The sequence below is a fragment of the Podarcis cretensis genome (assembly GCF_951804945.1).
Source record: "Podarcis cretensis genome assembly, chromosome: 17".
NCBI classification, from domain to species: domain Eukaryota; kingdom Metazoa; phylum Chordata; class Lepidosauria; order Squamata; family Lacertidae; genus Podarcis; species Podarcis cretensis.
Window position 1 is genome coordinate 36,782,342 of NC_137187.1, and position 13,277 is coordinate 36,795,618.

General features: G+C 47.9%; 1 protein-coding gene across 1 annotated transcript; it reads left to right on the forward strand.

Moving 5' to 3' along the window:
* Positions 1-1,817: 1,817 nt before the first annotated feature.
* Positions 1,818-13,114, forward strand: ZGLP1 (zinc finger GATA like protein 1). Its single transcript, XM_079960134.1, has 6 exons — positions 1,818-1,872; positions 3,784-4,329; positions 8,776-8,870; positions 9,798-9,891; positions 11,852-11,983; positions 12,108-13,114. The coding sequence occupies exons 2-6, from the start codon at positions 3,803-3,805 to the stop codon at positions 12,136-12,138; spliced, it is 879 nt and encodes a 292-aa protein (XP_079816260.1). The 5' UTR covers positions 1,818-1,872; positions 3,784-3,802; the 3' UTR covers positions 12,139-13,114.
* Positions 13,115-13,277: the final 163 nt, after the last annotated feature.

The window sequence follows — 13,277 nt, forward strand, 5'->3', positions numbered from 1 at the left end:
ACCTTATCCCGCGACCCGGGCCCTTTTGTAGTCTTCCTAATGGTCCGCCCCTCTCCCCTTATGGCTGCCGGCGCCCCGGGCTTTCAGCTGTATCCAATTAAACGCCCTCCCCGGCCCACTGCAAGCAATATCTGATGGGCTTGGGAGAGCCGCACTTCCCCGCTCCTTCTGGGTCCGCTAAGCATGGAGGGCGAGGTTTTCGTGGACGGGCAGCTCCCGGAATTCTCCGTCCTGCAGGATCTGCTCAGCCCGCCTTGCCTGGAATCCGAGACAAGCAGCAGTCCCGGAGGGCCCAATCCGGCGGGCGCTGAGCCAGAAGCCGCCGCTCCCAGAGGATCCAGGTTAGCTCCTCTTGACACCTGCTCGTGAGAACGAGGCGAATCCAGATCAGTTGCCCCTAAAGGAGGGAGGATCCGAAGCGTCCCCTTCTTCTGGATCGGCCCCAGGGCACCGGTCCCTGACGGTAGGCAGGAGAATCCAATTTAACTTTAGGAGCCCATGGAGAACAAGCGAGGGCTGCAGCCTGCGGACGCTAAACTCCGCAGGGTTTACTTTCGAGTCAATGTCCATAGGATCGGACTGTGCGGGCTGATCTATACGTAAGTCTTGCATGGGCGAAGTCATAGGGGTGCAAGGAGACAGCTGCACCCCCAAAGTCAAGTAAATAAATAAAATTTGTTAACTGACCAGTTGTCGCAGATAACTCGGTTCTCCCCCCAACATAAAGTTGCCTCCCTAAAATAAATCCCATGCTGCTAGGGAATAAATCCCCTTTATGGAAAGATTAATTTCTCGAGAAAACTGCTTAGGATCGGCTTGCGAGACCGATTCTTCTCGCGCTTCCTCGAAAGCAAGCCTTCACCTGGGCGTGCCGATGCTTACTCCCAAGTAGCGGCGCGCTCCGTGGACCGGCTTCCAAGCCAGCAAGCATTGGGTCCGGCCTTCGGCGCAGCTCCACGAGCCGCCATCTGCTCCTTGATCAAATCGGCTAGCGGATCCGACCTGAACGCTGCTCCTCGCCTGAAAAGGCGCCGCGCGGTGTGCGGCCCGGGCAGCTCCTTCGCGCGCGCGCGCTGCGCTGCCCCGGATCGCGAGCCCGCCAAGCGGCGCCATTGGCCGAGGACTCGGGCGGGCGTGGGAGGGGCGCCTGAGGGGAGCGGCAGCAGGAGGGCGGCTCCGGGGAGGTCAGTCAGGGGGGAGAGGGCGGGCGAAGCGGGACGAGGCGCCGCCGCCTCGGCAGGGCTGGGGAGACAGGCGCCGGTCCTTGGCGCAGCCCCGCGAGGAGCGGCGGAGGGTCGCCCCAGCTGGGTCTTTCCCAGGGCCCAGCCCCGCAGGGCGCGGCCTCGCCTCGCCTCCAAAGCCGTGGGAAAGGAGCGCGAGCGAACAGCTTCCACGGAAAGGACGAGTCCCTTCCGCCTGAAGGGAAAACCGGCGCTGTGGGCTCGCCTTCTTCCCCAGGTGGTTGTGCTCCAAACTCAGCCGCCCAAATTACTCGAGGAATCCTCCTCAGAGTCGAGTTCCCCTTCCCTCTCATGCCCGCCTTCTGCTGAAGTAATCCTGGCAGATACAATGAGGGCCGTCAAGGGTCGTCTAGTGACCAGTGTTTCCCAACCTTGTGCCTCCAGCTGTTTTTGGACTACAACTCCCATCATCCCTGACTAGCAAGACCAGTGGCAGGGGATGATGGGAATTGTAGTCCAAAAAACAGATGGAGGCACAAGGTTGGGAAACACTGGTCTAGTCCTGACACTAGTGCGGGGCCGGATTGAGGTTTGAGGAGGCCCTCAGCTGCTGAAGGCAATGGGACCCTTGATATGTCCAGCTCTCCTTCGTCAACAACAAATTGCCGCTGTGTTTTGGGTTGAATGCATGGTAATTTATGGACCTAATAGGTGTCTAAAGGCGTTTGCACAACAAACACCGAGTCGCTTCTCGTCCCGCCCCTTCAGCTAGTCTTGCAAGCGGGCATCTCCGGGCCCGGCTTTTTTAAGACCTTCATTTCTGTACCTCAGGAGTAACGAAAATCAATCCGTGGGTTCTCTCTCCTTATGCCACACCCGCCCGCCTCTGAGTCGGGATAACTTGGGGAAGCTCCTTGGTTTCAGGAAGGTGCTCATTACAAGTGCTCATTCCTGAACCTGTTTGTTGTTGTTGTTTAGTCGTTTAGTCGTGTCCGACTCTTCGTGCCCCCCTGGACCAGAGAACGCCAGGCACTCCTGTCCTCCACTGCCCCCCGCAGCTTGGTCAGACTCATGCTGGTAACCTCGAAAACACTATCCAACCATCTCATACTCTGTCGCCCCCTTCTCCTTGTGCTCTCAATCTTTCCCAACATCAGGGTCTTCTCCAGGGAGTCTTCTCTTCTCATGAGGTGGCCAAAGTACTGGAGCCTCAGCTTCACAATCTGTCCTTCCAGTGAGCACTCAGGGCTGATTTCCTTCAGAATGGAGAGGTTTGATCTTCTTGCAGTCCATGGGACTCTCAAGAGTCTCCTCCAGCACCATAATTCAAAAGCATCAATTCTTCGGCGATCAGCCTTCTTTATGGTCCAGCTCTCACTTCCATACATCACTACTGGGAAAACCATAGCTTTAACTATACGGACCTTTGTTGGCAAGGTGATGTCTCTACTTCTCAAGATGCTGTCTAGGCCTGTCATTGCCCTTCTCCCAAGAAGCAGGCGTCTTTTAATTTCGTGGCTGCTGTCACCATCTGCAGTGATCATGGAGCCCAAGAAAGTAAAATCTCTCACTGCCTCCATTTCTTCCCCTTCTATTTGCCAGGAGGTGATGGGACCAGTAGCCATGATCTTCGTTTTTTTGATGTTGAACCTGTTTGTAGTTAGTTTTAACTACAAACTGTTTGTAGTTAGTTAGTTAGTTAGTAGTTTAACTGTTTGTAGTTAGTTTTAAGTCCCTGCTTCCACAAGCCCAGGGCGCACAAAGGCAGGTGGTGTGTGGGGATCTGGCCAAGGGGATCTAGAAGTGTCTGACAGTTCACAGGGAACGATCCGCTCTCGCTCTGAAAGTGTGTCTAACGGGGCTGGCCAACCCGGTCCCGAATGATGCCGCGCTGTTGAGCTGGGGCGCCCCCGGGCTGCGCTGCTTTTGGTTTTTCTGCTCGCCGCAGCAGCCCTCGGGTTCCATCTACTGGCTACCACTGGGAACCCTTAAAGAGCCCCGGGTGCTAACTGGGCGAACTTCGAGAAGGACCCTGCTGCGAGTTAATCGGAGGGTTTGCTATTGCTGCAGCTCTCGAAAAAGCTGCGCTTGGTTTTGGCCACTAGCCCTTCCGTCCTGTCCTGGGGGGTTGAGGGCAGAGCGGGGGGGGGGGGCTTTTCTCTGGGTTCGTTCCCTCGTGGCAGCAACCCACCCAGAGCCGTCCCGTGGGAACACGACCCGCGTGGATGTCGACATGTGCTCACGATCTTGCCTTTCAAAGAGTTGGGGGGGAGGGACGCGATCGCCATTGCGAAAGCGGCTCGCTCGGACGCAGGGGGCTCTTCCCCCCCCCCCAATTTTTAAAATTAGTTTTCACAATATTATAAACAAACAAACAGATACACAAGGCAAACATAAATCATAGCCTTATTAAAAATTACACTTATTAACTTTAAGTGACTTCCTCACTTCCCCTTGGTTGAATTTCATTGCATGTCCTTTTAACGGTTTTCCAAATCCCAATTCTTATGAAATTTAACTTAAACATTAACATCCTTAGATCTGATGGAATTAAACATATTCCCGGCTGACGCGCTGCCCTCTGCTTCTCCCTCCTCCGCAGGTGCCAGCATCTCGGCGCTATGGCCTGCTGCCTCCAGCTCCCGGACCCCGACGCGCTCAGCTTCCTGCAGGAGACCGCCCAGCTCCTCTCCCCGCCGGAGCCCCGCGGCAGAAAGCCAGACAGGCCGGCGGGCCGGGACGCGCCACCCAGGCGCAGCGCGTCTCCAGGCGCCGCTCTCGAGCCCTTGGATGCCCTGAGCCTCATCAGCCTGCACTGCGCCAGCCTCGGCGCGAAGCCCGCGGATCGGGGCGAGCCCGCAGAGCCCGGCGCGGCCGCCCGGGAGAGAATCCCCGGCGCCCTAGCCGAGGGGCTCCCCGCCCGGCGCCGGCGCGCAGTGGGCGCGGAGGCGCCGCGCGGGACGGGCGCCTGCCCTGCGGCCGAGTCGCCGCGGGCCGGGAGGCGAGTCTCCCGCAAGCAGCCCCGACCCCAGCGGAGCTGCGAGGCCAGGGACGCCGCCTTCCAGGGGGTCACGTTTCGGATGCAGCTGAGCTTCTGCCGAAAGAGCTCCGGGGGTTGTCGGCTCCTCATTCGCCCGCGATACAGCAGGTACAACCGCCACCCTGGGAAAGAGCAGGTTGAGTTTCTCTTCTGCTTGGCTGCTGCAAAAGCAAAGCCGGCATGAGATGGTGCATGAGATGCTTGGCTTTTTCCGCCTCGTCTTTAACGGCCCCTTAGATCCCCAAGAGGGCATAGATGTACCTCCTATAGTCTGCTTCTATGGCAGTTCCCAGGCCATTCAATGGGAAGACAGGCAGGTCTAACGCTTCGCCTGATGGGGGAGGACTTGCAGGATAGCCAGACCTAAATACAGGCAGCCTAATATGTTTGACCCAGGGACGCAGATGGCGCTGTGGGTTAAAGCCTCAGCGCCTAGGACTTGCCGATCGAAAGGTCGGCGGTTCGAATCCCTGCGGCGGGGTGCGCTCCCGCTGCTCGGTCCCAGCGCCTGCCAACCTAGCAGTTCGAAAGCACCTCCGGGTGCAAGTAGATAAATAGGGACCGCTTACCAGCAGGAAGGTAAACGGCGTTTCCGTGTGCGGCTCTGGCTCGCCAGAGCAGCGATGTCACGCTGGCCACGTGACCCGGAAGTGTCTCCGGACAGCGCTGGCCCCTGGCCTCTTGAGTGAGATGGGCGCACAACCCCAGAGTCTGTCAAGACTGGCCCGTACGGGCAGGGGTACCTTTACCTTTACCTTTTAATATGTTTGAAGTTAATGACTGACCTCCAACCGCATTCATACTCAAGAAGAGATCTAATGAAATCAGTGAAGTCCAGTCTTCTCTCAGTATGAATAACACTGGAGTCGAAAATGGATTTTTGTTAAATTAAAAAGCACCTAGTATAACAGCACTTTTGTATTTATTGGTTGGATTTATGAAAGGCAAGGGCAGGTTTGCCGCTCAGTTAACAAGAGGATATGTTGCCTTATCTTGTTATTAGTGCTTGCATGATGCAGTTTTACAAAGGACTTAAATGTATTTAGAAGTCTTTTTAAAACAAAAAACAGCATGGCAGGGATTGGCCAAATTGGATTGAAAGCATAGCATGGAAGGAAGAGATGTTTTGCCCCTTAACACCCTGAGAATAAAAGTTCAGAGGAGACAATTTCAAACTTATGTCTTCCTGACTGAAAATATATTGCCTCTTTCTTAGAACACTGGATAAAACATATTCTATTCAACATGCTGGAAGGGTGATTAATGCTGCTGTATTTTCAACCGCACCTGTGATGTAATTTTGACATGTTCATTTAACATACTATTATACCACTTTAAACAGCCATTGTTTAAAGGAATCTTGGAAGGAATTCCTACAAGGAATCTTGGGAACTGTAATTTGTTAAGGGTGCTGAGAGTTGTTCTCCTCCCTTCTCCTCACAGAACTACAATTTCCAGAGTGGTCTAAAATCAATCCCTCTGCCCAGGGAACTGTAGCTCTGTGAGTGGAATATCCCAATCTGGTGATAACAGAACGATGCAAGGAGTGAGCTGCAGCCCAGTACAGGAAAAGAGGTGGTAAGCGAACCCCTGGCTACTTTAAATGAATTCAGATCTCCAGGGACTGATGAGATGCACCCAAGGGTACTAAAGGAGCTTGCAGGTGTAATCTCAGAGCCTCTGTCTATAATCTTTGAGAATTATTGGAGAACAGGTGAGATCCCTGCAGACTGGAGACGGGCAAATATTGTCCCCACCTTCAAAAAGGGGAGAAAAGAAGACCCAGGTAACAATCAACCTGTGAGCTTGACATCAATACCAGGAAAGGTCCTAGAAAAATACCGTAATTCAGCAGTTAGTCTGTGATCACTTAGAAAATGATGCTGTGATTACTAAGACCCAGAAAGGGTTTCTCAAAAACAAATCATGCCAGACAAGTCTGGTGCGTGTGTGTGTATACACACACACACACACGCTGGATGGATCAGGGGAATGTTGTGGATGTAGTGTATCTTGATTTCAATAAGGCTTTTCACAAAATCCCCCACTCTTGCAGAGAAGCTGGCAGAATGTGGGCTGAACGAGGTTACTGTTAGGAGGATTTGTAGCTGGTTGACTGACTGAGCCCAAAGAGTACTCATTAATGATTCCTCGTCATCCTAGAAAAAGGGACAAGTGGGGTGCCACAGGATTCTGTCCTGGGCGCAACATCTTTATAAACAACTTGGATGAAGGAAATGAGGGGATACTCATCCAATTTGCAGATGACACCTAACTGGGAGGGGTAGCTAATACCACAGAAGACAGAGTGGGGATTCAAAGTGACATTAACAGATTGGAGAACTGGGCCAAAACTAATAAAATTAATTTCAATTAGATGGGGGACACCTGGCGTACTAAGTGTGAAAGGGATCTAGGGGTCTTAGTAGATCAAAAGCTTGGCATGAGTCAACAGTGTGATGCAGCAGCAGAAAAAGATATTCTAGGCTGCATCAACAGAAGTATAGCGTTTAGATCAAGTCAGACTCCCACCTGGAATACTGTGTCCAATTCTGGGCACCACAATTTAAGGAGGATAATGACAAGCTGAAACGTGTGCAGAGGAGGGCAATCAAGATGATCAAGGGACTGAGAAGAGATCTGATAGTCATCTTCAACTGTCTTAAGGACTGTCACATGGAAGATGGAGCAAGCTTGTTTTCTCCTGCTCTGTAGGGTAGGACCTTTACCAATGTATACAAGTTACAAGAAAGGAGATTCCAAATCAACATCAGGAAGAACTTTCTGACAGTAAGAGCTGCTTGACAATGGACTAGCCTCCTTCATCGGAGGTTTTAAGCAGAGGTTGGGTGGCTATCTGTAATGGATGCTTTAGTTCAGATTTGTCCATTACAGAGGGTAGGACTAAATTACCCTTGGGGTCCCTTCTAAGACTATGATTCTGTGATTCTATGGGAAGGCTAGCTAATACCACAGAATACAGAATCAGGCTTCAATGTGATTGTAACAGATTGGAGAACTGGGCCCAAACTAAAAAAAATATGAAATTCAACAGGGACAAATGTCAGGTTCTGCACTTAGGCAGGAAGATCCAGCTGCACAAATATAAGCTGAGGGACACCTGGCTTGCTAGTAGTACATGTGAAAAGGATCTAGGGGTCTTTGTAGACCACAAACTGAACGTGAGTCAACAGTGTGATGCAGCAGCAAAAAAAGCTCATGCTATTCTGCATAAACAGAAGTCTAATTTCCCAATCAAAGGAAGTAATAGTACCACTCTATTCTGCCTTGGTCAGACCACACCTGGAATATTGTGTCAAGTTCTGGGCACCTCAATTTAAGGAGGATATTGACAGGTTGGAACATGTGCAGATGAGGGCAACCAAGATGATCAAGGGTCTGGAAACCAAGCCTTATGAGGAACAGTTGAGGGAGTCATCTTCAAACAGCTGAAGGGGTGTCTGTCACATGAAAGATGGAGTAAGTTTGTTTTTTTGCTTTGGGACCTGAACTAATGGATTCAATGGAAAGACTAAACATCAGGAAGAACTTTCTGATGGTAAGAGCTGTTTGACAGTGGAATGGGATCCCTCGGAAAGTGGTGGATTCTCCTTCCTTGGAGGTTTTTGAGCACTGGTCATGGATGCTTTAGTTGACATTACTTCATTGCAGGGCATTGGTCTAGATGACCCTTGGGGTTCTTTCCAAGTCCACAATATATGATTCTATGAATAGGGGTACTCCAATAACTCTCAGCATCCTTTACAATTTTCTGGATTCTTTTGGTAGAAAAGAGGCAGTGTGGTGTAATGGTTTGAGTCTTGGGCTAGGACCTGGATTACCTCACAGGGTTGTTGTGAAGATAAAATGAGGGGGGGGGAATGCATGCACATACACCACATTGAGCTTCTTGGATGAAAGCTGAAGTGCAAATGTAATATACAGTATACATATGCCATGATTATTTAAAGTGGTGTAATAGTGCTTTAAATGTATGGGGCAGAGGGGCCTTAACTCTGAAATATTTTCAGTCAGGGAAGGTAAATATAATTGTAGCTCCTTTCAGGGATGAGTTACATATAACTCTGGAAGCTGCCTATATGTACAACAGGCTTTAAATACCTGGGTCTGATTGTACTAATCCACAGGCTTTCACGTTCATTAATGTTTTCTTTTAAGCATGTGTTGTATGGTATAATTCTAGTAACCCTCGCTTATTTTGCTTCTGTCTGTAATGGAAGTGGATTAAGTGGCAAATGATGATTCTAGGAGATGTCACAGGTTTCAAATCCCTCACTCAGCAATAGATTATTTAGAATGATGTTTAGGTGTCCTTGAATGCATGACTCACCTCTCAGCCTCAGTTCCCCAATCATCAAAATGGGAATAAGGTGGCCTGACTTGGAATGACTGAAGACAGGTGAGATGAGAAAAAAAGGTTGTTGGTTCTCTTGAGTCTCAGGAATCACTGCAGAGTGCAAAACTAAGTCAATTAGTTTAGAAATTAGATTTCCGAAGCAGATCTAAAATACTATACATCTAATCTGTGTCCAGTGGAAAACTTGGGAAAAGAAGCCGAACCCCTTTAGCAAGAGAAGAATGCAGAGCTGGCAGTTCCAAGGAGGAAGAAGGATGTCCCTCTACCCACAGTACGTCAATAATTTAGGCAATAAATACTTGTAGTATCAGCTGGCAATATTTGGGATACTAAGGACAAAAAAAAAAAAGCTTGTTGTGATAATTTTTTCACCAGGAGAAGTACAGAGTGGGGAGGGTCTTGTTCCACTTGCCAAGCATGTGGTTTTTCTGTAGCAAACCGATGTCCATCCCAGAGTCGCTTCACGCCATTACAGTGGTGCCCCGCAAGACGAATGCCTCGCAAGACAAAAAACTCACTAGACGAAATAATTTTCCGTCTTTTGAGGTGCTTCGCAAGACGAATTTCCCTATGGGCTTGCTTCGCAAGACGAAACGTCTTGCGAGTTCTTGCGAGTTTTTTCCCCTTCCCCCCCTTTTTCTAAGCCGCTAAGCCGCTAATAGCCGCTAAACCGCTAATAGCGCTAAGCCGCTAATAGCCGTGCTTCGCAAGACGAAAAAACCGCAAGACTCGTGGAGCGGATTAATTTCGTCTTGTGAGGCACCACTGTAGTGGCTGCTGTAATAAAACCAAAAGCATGAAAGGGGGGTTACCTCCCTAAATACTCAGCATGCCTTAACGGTGGGTTGTGCAGTACTAAGTGTAGCCATGTGCAACTTTCCTAAACACTTTAAGGGCTTACTGTGGGAAAAGCAAGTGAAGCTTGGCTGCTGTATCATCTGAGCCAGTTCTGTCCTCTCAGCTGATCAGAGTAACTTTTATTCACACTTTGAAATGCTGTTCTGGAATCTTTTGATGAAGTAATATTCCAAATAAGGTATGCCAGGCTATTTGAAATTAATACACATGAGGGAGGTGCTTTGAACATCCAATAAACATTAAGTATTGCTTATAATAAGATTTGTATTAACCCATTAAATACCACCCAGGGTTGTGGCTTATAAACTGCTATTTGACCCAGTTGCCCTTTGTCTTTAAGGGGATAAGTGCTGTGCTTCTTGCAAGACCAGGAAAACACCACTATGGAGAGATGCTGAAGATGGGACCCCCCTCTGTAATGCTTGTGGCATTAGGTACCTTATGACTGCTGAAATAGCATGGCATATTTCTTGTTGGTTTCCTTAAAAGGTATGCCCAGCATATCTTCTGGCAGTGCAAAAAGTTTAAAAGATAATACACAACAGCACTGAGTACAACTTGCTATGTAGCCTGAAAAGGCTCTTCTCTGTTATCTGAAGCCAGATTTAGAAGCGATTGCAGCTCTCCTAGCGACAGCTAGAATTTGCATCGCTAAATACTGGAAGTCTGAAGCAATTCATCAGTTAAAAGATGGGCTGGAGAAGACACAGTAAGTGTTAACATGCATTCAAATGACATGCTAAATCACATAAGCCAGAAACCAACATGAGCATAAGTTCTTAGAGTGTTAGGTGCTGTGCGTTTGTGGAATGAGGGAGTTGAGGACAATACCTTTATAGCTTATCCTCAGTGATCTGACTCCTAGATACTCTTTCTTATTCTTCCCCTCATTTGTGGCATCTGCTAGTATTATTTTAATATTTCAATAGGCTAAGATACTTACCTGTGTAATGGTGTCTAATGAACTCTGCCATTCTTCTCTCCATTTATTTTTGATTTTTCACTATATAGGCACCCCCCCCCCAAAAAAAAGCGATGATGAGACAAAAGCGATGATCTGAACTGCATGGCAATATGAAAACATTTATCTGAGCTTTTTTAAAACAAGAAATAAAGTTACACCCTACTTTTCACCACAAATTTTTAAAAGCTACAATGGTCAAAATTTTAACACATTAGAACAGTATGTATTGTGCAAGAGCATCCTGAAATAAAACAACGTAACCTGTTTGTTCAAGGCTTATTCATCTAAAAGGGTCTAACAGTTGCCACTGTACAGAAACAAGCTGTAACAAATTATCTACTTACCGGTAATTGTGGGATGCTACAGTATATAACAAGGGACGCAGGTGGCGCTGTGGTCTAAAGCAGTGTTTCCCAACCTTGGGCCTCCAGCTGTTTTTGAACTACAATTCCCATCACCCCTGACCACTGGTCTTGCTAGCTAGGGATGATGGGAGTTGTAGTCCAAAAACAGCTGGAGGCCCAAGGTTGGGAAACACTGGTCTAAAGCACAGAGCCTAGGGCTTGCCGATTGGAAGGTCAGCAGTTCGAATCCCCACGACGGGGTGAGTTCCCATTGTTCGGTCCCAGCTCCTACCCACCTAGCAGTTCGAAAGCACGTGAAGTGCCAGTAGGTAAATAGGTACCGCTCCAGGCGGGAAGGTAAATGGCGTTTCTGTGTACTGCTCTGGTTCGCCAGAAGCGGCTTAGTCATGCTGTCTGCGGACAAATGCTGGCTCCCTTGGCCTATAGAGCAAGATGAGTGCACAACCCCAGAGTCATCTGTGACTGGATCTGGGGTCCCTTTACCTTTACAGTATATAACAGGCCACAGCACGTGAGGCCATTGCAGTCTCTGGGCCACGCTCAGTGAAGCCCCAACACTATGCTGATTGACCCATATCATATGCCACCATCACCTTTCTTTCCTACCATATTTTTTGCTCTATAAGACTCACTTTTCCCCTCCTAAAAAGTAAGGGGAAATGTGTGTGCGTCTTATGGAGCGAATGCAGGCTGCACAGCTATCACAGAAGCCAGAACAGCAAGAGGGATTGCTGCTTTCACTGCACAGCGATCCCTCTTGCTGTTCTGGCTTCTGAGATTCAGAATTTTTTTTTTTTGTTTCCCTCCTACAAAAACTAGGTGCGTCTTGTGGTCTGGTGCATTTTATAGAGCGAAAAATATGGTATATCCTGGCATCTGGGATCTTTAGCCTGATGTTTCACCCGACACCCCTCTGAAAGATGATGCATCTCCACTTTCATGCCATTTGGAATTAACTGGGAGATTAAGTTGTGGTGGTGGTGGTGGGGGAGGTTACTACAGTCAGACCTAAATGAATGGTATGACCTGCCACATGACTTAATCAACTCTGTTTTTGACCTTCAGGTACAAAAAGTACAGAATCCGGTGTTTTCAGTGCTGGAATATTCCAAAGCATGGTGGGAATCCCTTTTCTCATTGTTCCAGTTGTGGACGCAGGCTGCATTTAGTTGCTGCCCAGGAGAAATCTCGGAAAAGGTAAAGGGGCAGGCGGCGGGAGAAGCAGCTTCTAAAACACACCAGCCCTACATTAGCCCTTCACCGGCAGGAAGAAAACACAGCTGCTGCCAACCTAAGGGCTCTCTTTTCTTTCCATTTCTAGATGTGGAAGCTTTCTAAGGGTTTGCAGTTAGCTGGATATCAAAACAGCTCTTGGGAAATCTGGCTGACTTGTCGGAAGGGTCTGGCTGAACAGCCTGGTAGATTGGTCATTAGGAGGTTCAGTGGATGAAGGGCTCTTCTATGTTTGTCTTTGTCTTTTGTTTGTTTGTTTGTACGCTGCTTTTGTTTTTGAAGTCAGTGCTATGTCGTATGTTGGGTGTTTGTTTGCAGTGTGTGGGAGGAGGCAGGAAAGAAGGGGATGTTTTTTGCAAGGAAAAAAGTGTTTGTTTCCATTAACTTCCATAAGCAATTGGGGCTACATGTTGGAACAGAATGCAATGTTCCCATTGAGGATGGACATATTGAAACTGCTTTCAAGCAGTGATTCCCACCCAACCTTTTAGCACTTTGGGTTGCTGCCTTCTTGTTAATAGTTCTTTGTAGTTATGGACTGGAAAGTACAAAGAAACATTTCCACAAACTATAAACTTTGGGAGCAGCAGTCATTGAGCAGTTGTGGTGGGGGAGGGAGTTTGTTTAAAAGACATGAAGCTCTTTCGTGAATTCCTGATGATTTTCTATTGCACTAAATATGGCAAGTGTAAATATATAATATTTATGATACAAAATATTTATATACTTGATTCAAATATTTTTTTGGGATGCTGATGAATATCCTTTGTCAGTACAACACACAGCATTGCTGAATGTGTCCCAGAAAGTGTGACCAACCAGGATTGTGCCATGGGGCACTTTTCTTTTCAAAGTGGTATTTATTTTTGTAAATAGTGTTTATATTTGAAGTATTTGTTTTCTGTATTCTCCCTTACATAGCACAGCCAAAAGAAAAATAAAATAAAAAATGTTGTGAAAATGAAAGCAATTACTCTGATTTTCCTGTAATATTTTACTTACCATCCCAAGTCAAGGTTTTGTTCAAGAGTACTGAGCTTCTTGATGGTTATTTTGCTGGTTATAAGCTTCTGCAATAAATATTATTTATTGTAACTAAGTGTAGGAAATTCTTTTAATTCCTAATTTTTCAGTCAAACTTGGAATAAAGCTTTGAGGGGAAGGGAAGCAGGAAAAGTAGCCTGAGAAATACACAATTGAATTTAGGTGTGGTTAGGCAATTACTGTACTACTTTGTAGTCCTTATTATAACAGTAGA